Source organism: Cicer arietinum, chromosome 6 (assembly GCF_000331145.2).
Source record: "Cicer arietinum cultivar CDC Frontier isolate Library 1 chromosome 6, Cicar.CDCFrontier_v2.0, whole genome shotgun sequence".
NCBI lineage: Eukaryota > Viridiplantae > Streptophyta > Magnoliopsida > Fabales > Fabaceae > Cicer > Cicer arietinum.
In genome coordinates this window covers 40,740,767-40,746,121 of record NC_021165.2, presented here as the reverse complement: position 1 = coordinate 40,746,121, position 5,355 = coordinate 40,740,767, and the positions used below count along the sequence as shown (strand labels likewise).

At 31.5% G+C, this 5,355-nt stretch overlaps 1 protein-coding gene across 1 annotated transcript; it reads left to right on the top strand.

The window, feature by feature from the left end:
- The first annotated feature begins 3,360 nt into the window (after nucleotides 1–3,360).
- On the top strand, nucleotides 3,361–4,900 carry LOC140920733 (uncharacterized). Its single transcript, XM_073369554.1, has 3 exons — nucleotides 3,361–3,723; nucleotides 3,779–3,976; nucleotides 4,358–4,900. The coding sequence occupies exons 1-3, from the start codon at nucleotides 3,361–3,363 to the stop codon at nucleotides 4,898–4,900; spliced, it is 1,104 nt and encodes a 367-aa protein (XP_073225655.1).
- Nucleotides 4,901–5,355: the final 455 nt, after the last annotated feature.

The window sequence follows — 5,355 nt, the reverse complement described above, 5'->3', positions numbered from 1 at the left end:
AATTTTATTGTTATATGTGTTAAAGTGTTAATTTTTATGGCCTATATGATATCAAACTTTTATCTCTATGTGATAGTCCTAATTTTTATCATTATTTGTCTATGAATATGTGATATTCATGATATGGATGTGTGTATGTATTCTTAATGATGTGTGAATAAGGTGATGATTTTAAAAAATTGATTTTTGAATGCTCGTGGCATAATTCTTAGTGGGTTGTGTGGGAATATATCTATTTCATACTGCATCTTCATGGCATGGCATATGCATCTTCGTGGAAGTTGCCTTAGTGGCAGGTTTTGTTTTTCTGTGTCGAAGTTGCCTTAGTAGCAGGTGTAATTTTCTGTGTGGAAGTTGCCTTAGTGGCATGATTATATCCGGATCATGTAGTTTTAGGAGCATTCATCATGCATATGTGTTGATATAAAATTTATTAGGTTGTGCATTTTTCTTTTAAAGTGGGAAGTTTTTACTTTTACGAGTTTTGTGTTATTCTTCTATATGTCTTGCTTTGGTTTGATGTGGATGATGGAAAAAAAATGACCCTTACAACAACATTTTAGGTACTAATGAGTTCGAGGAGATTCAAAATGTAGTTAATGAGTATTGACGTGTGGCGAACGCGGGATAAACATGGGTTTTTCTTTCAAGATGATTTTGTAATAATGGACTTGTCCAATATTTTTTTTAAGTTCTTTTGTCACAAACTTTTAAATGTACTAGAATTCTAGAAATATGAAAGTGGTTTACCTTCCGTTAAGAATAAATGTCTTCATATTATTTTAATTTTAAATAAATATTTTTTTAATGATATTGAATAACGTGATTGTTACTATTCATAAACTTTTTTAAGTAACGTTTTGAATTAAAAATCCGGGGTGTTACTGAGACCCTTGTCAAAGTCTCTCCTATTCTATAAATCCTCCGTTGCCTTCAAAATCTATGGGAGCAAAAATTAATCCCTCTTATTTTCCCTCTATTAACACTCAACACACAAAACTAACATTTAATGCTCAGCGTTCCAATTGGGTAGTCAATAGAAATGAAAGTTCAACACTTGCATGCTCAAACTTAAAATATAACAATTTATAGGCATGGATGCATGTGCACTATAGTAATGAAAGTTCAACATTTGCAGAAAATTATTTTCTCTAATCGTATATACAAGAAGAAAACACAAAAATTATCGATATTAATATAATTATCAAATGTTATAGTATTTATAATTTATTTTAAATATAATTGTATATTTCTTTAAGCAAAACATAACCTTATATTAAATTATCATGAAAAATGTGTGATCTATTTATATAGAATATATTAATTTTTTATTGAATATTCTATAAGGGATAAAAAAGTAAAATTAATAATTAATACATTGAATTTTTTGCCATTAATTTCTCGAAGCATAGATAGTTGCTAATGTATCTGGTATTTAATATGAATTCATGATTAAACTACTGTACTAAAGAAGCAAGCAGCTATAATTTAATAGTGATACTTTGAAAAAAGATAAATAATCCGTAATTGCATCAAATGAATAAAGAGTGTTGTTCTATTGATTGGAATACATTGAATAACACATAAATGCAATAAATGGTGGCATTATGGTTGGTGGGGCCATTGAGTTTTTCAAAACGTTGTAATTGTAAAATATATATACCACATAAACATTTTAGTGACTAAAATATTAACATTCTTTTTTCTTTCTCTCTCCAAAATGCACTTCAAGTATTTGAGAGATCCAAATTCCGCTTTTTTATTGTTCTGCCATAAAAAATAAACATAAAATCAAACTACCATTAATTCCTAATTAAATATTAAATTACCATATTTTCTCAATTTTTTAAACTTGGTTTGAGAAATCAGTTTCTCCTCCACCGTCTTCTCAATTTATTTATTTTCTTTTTTTAATAAATAAAGAGAAATCGGTTTCTTCCTCACAGATTTCTCAATGTATTAAATTTTTTTTTTAATTATTAAATTTATTTTATTATTTATAAAATCATTTTTATTAGTAATGCTATTTAGTAAGCATATATATAAAGAATTTGATCAATTAATAAAGACACACTCACCAACTGAGAAATAATGCAACACATTGTTTTTTGTTAACATCTTTCTTAACAATAAATATATATTTTATTAATCAATAATTATTATTTTACTTAAATAATTAATTTAAGTTTCATTAATTATTAATTTAATTAATTATTATTTTAATGAAATAATTAATTTAAGTTTTATTAATTATTTAATTAAGTAATTATTATTTTAAATAAATAAATACAATGTTAATTTTACATTTTATAATTATTAAAAAAAATTAATGAAATGGAGTCCATAAATCATCGTAGCAGATTACGCTGACGTCATCATAAATGTAAGCGCTATCCTATCCAAAATCGAAACCAGCCAATTAGTGGAGGATTGAGAGATTACGCTGACGTCATCGTAGCAGATTACGTTGACGTCATCGTACACGTTAACATTATCCTATCCAAAATCGAAACCAGCCAATCAGTGGAGGATTCGGGGATTACGCTGATGTCATCGTAGTAGATTACGCTGACGTCATCGTAGCATATTACGCTGATGTCATCGTAGTAGATTACGCTTACGTCATCGTACACGTCAACACTATCCTATCCAAAATCGAAATCATCCAATCGGTGGAGGATTGACGGATTACGCTGACGTCATTGTGATGTTATCCAACATAATATAAATATGTAATGTCGTTAACTTATTCAATACACTAACAAATATCATTCTAAACACTTGCTCATACACATCTTTTACCTACAATGACTCCATCAGAGTTTTTTGTCCTAGTATATTACAATGGACATGTTGAGAGGACAGACATAGAAGGTGTTGTCTTTGCATGCGCAAATACATCCTTGGTAAAAGTGAAAAAAAATATCAAACTTGACGGACTTATCAAATGTATCCAAACAAAGATTCAACCAGACAACTCAAATAGGGTGGTCGATGTTATTTACTAATACCCTATAACTCTTGCGCCAGCATTTTTGCAATGATACCCCCGACAACATGAATTACGTTGACAATGAATCTGTCAACTCTATGTCCAAAAACCAAACTTACCTTGTTCCAGATCCTGACAATCTTCAAGTGGGGATGACATTTCCCATAAAAGTTGTGCCAATGTAGTGTGTAAAAGAATATCATATGCACAATTCTACGAGATCCGTCGTTGCGCATTCTGATAGCACTAGATGGATTGTCCGTTGTAAAAATAAAAATTGTATGTGGAGGTGTAGAATCTTGAATGGAAAGAAAACAAATATCTGGAAGATCACAAAACTAGAAGGGCCACACACATGCTCATCAACAATGGTTTTACAAGATCACCAACAACTCTATTCGGCTGTTATTTGTGAAAGCATCTTACAAATGGTAACGGAGGATCCCACAATATCAGTTTCAGTATTGATTGCACATATAAGATATCGGTACACATTTACCACTACTTATAGAAAGACATGGATTGTAAAACAAAAGGCCATTGAGAGAATATACAACAATTGGGAGAAATCATATAAAGAGCTTCCAAGGTGGATTTTTGCTTTCAAACATTATCTTCCAGACACTGTTACCGATATTGAAGTGGGACCCTTTATTGAAGATGGCCAACGAGTTCCTAGCAAAATTGTCTTCCATCACCTCTTTTTGGAGTTTCCAACCATGTATCAAAGGGTTTGATCATTGTAAACCAGTTGTTTCAATTGATGGAACATGGTTATATGGGAAGTATCGTGGGACCTTACTAATGGCAATCGCTCAGGATGGTGATGATCATACCATTCCTATAGCATACGCCATTGTTGAGGGTGAAACATCAGATGCTTGGTTTTTCTTCCTCAGTCGTCTACGAATGTTTGTCACACCTCAGCCCAACCTCTGCTTGATTTCAGATAGACATGAGTCGATTAAAAGTGATGTTAGGCGTGTAAACATCAATTGGAATCATGTCTTTTGCATTCGACATATATCACAAAATTTCACGAGGACCTTCAAAAATGGACTAATGAAAACTATTGTAACCAACATGGGTTAGTATTATTTTATATATATATCGCACATATTTTTTTTCTTCATATTTTTGTTTTCAAATTGTCTATAACAACATCAACTTTTGTTCCTTCAAGATACACTATGACTCAACCAGGCATCACATACTTTAGAAGACAAAATCAGTGATTGGAGTCAAGATGCAGTGAAATGACTCTACGATATTCCAAAGGAACAATGGCTACAAGCATATGATGAAGGTAGACATTGGAGACACATGACAACTAACCTTTCTGAGTGCATGAACAATGTATTGAAGGGGACACACAATCTTCCAACCAGTTCTTTGGTGCAAGCAATATACTACATAGTGACTGCAAAATTTGAAGAAAGAGGGACACAGGGCCAAGCAATGATGACATCAGGTTTGATTTACTCAAATACAATCATTCAAAATCTTAACAAGGAACTAGCAATGTCAAATTCCCATGAAGTTGTTATTCACAATCGAGCCCATAGTATCTTTATAGTTAAAGAGTTGGTTCGTCCACCAAGCAGTCGTCCTGTAGGGACATTCAAGGTAGACCTCGACAAAAGATGGTGTGATTGTGATGAATTTCAAGCATTACACTATCCATGTTTATATGTCATTGCCGCTTGTTCGTTTATTCACTGTGGCTACATGATGTATGTGTCTTCTAAGTATACATTACAATGTATCTTTGACGTTTACAAGGAAGAGTTCCCAGCAATTCCTCTTCAATCATATTGGCTAGAATACAATGGAATAGAATCGTGCCACAACCCAGCTATGAGAAGAGATCCAAAAGGTCGTCCACAGTTAGGGATGGGAATAGGCTAGGCCGTCCGTTAGGGGCCTATGGCCTGGCCTACTTATGGCATGACCTATTTAATAAAAAGGTTAGGCTCAGGCCATTTTTAAAGCCTATTTATTTAAATAGGCCAGACTCAGACTTATAAAAAAACCTATTAGGCCTGACATGCCGACCTATATATATTTTATTATTTATTATTATTATTATTATTATTATTATTATTATTATTATTATTATTATTATTATATTAATAATATTATTTCCTATTTTAAATTCTATCAATTAAGCAATTACTCAATAAGCATTCCATATTCAGTAGTTGTTCCATATTCGGTAGCATTCCATATTTGGTAGTCATTTCATATTTGGTAGCTGTTCAATTAGTCAATCACTCTGTAGTCTTCCATATTTGTTTAAGAGGTAATAATAAGTGTGTTTGTTTCAAAAAAAAAAAACTTTTATTTGACACAAAAAATTATTT

Excerpts from the sequence above, each read along its gene's own strand:
- LOC140920733 (XM_073369554.1), top strand. The coding sequence starts at position 3,361 with ATGGTTTTACAAGATCACCAACAACTCTATTCGGCTGTTATTTGTGAA. Across the intron at positions 3,724-3,778 it reads TTCCAACCATGTATCAAAGG|TATCGTGGGACCTTACTAAT; the intron begins GTTTGATCATTG and ends TTATATGGGAAG. Across the intron at positions 3,977-4,357 it reads TTAAAAGTGATGTTAGGCGT|GGGACACACAATCTTCCAAC; the intron begins GTAAACATCAAT and ends AATGTATTGAAG.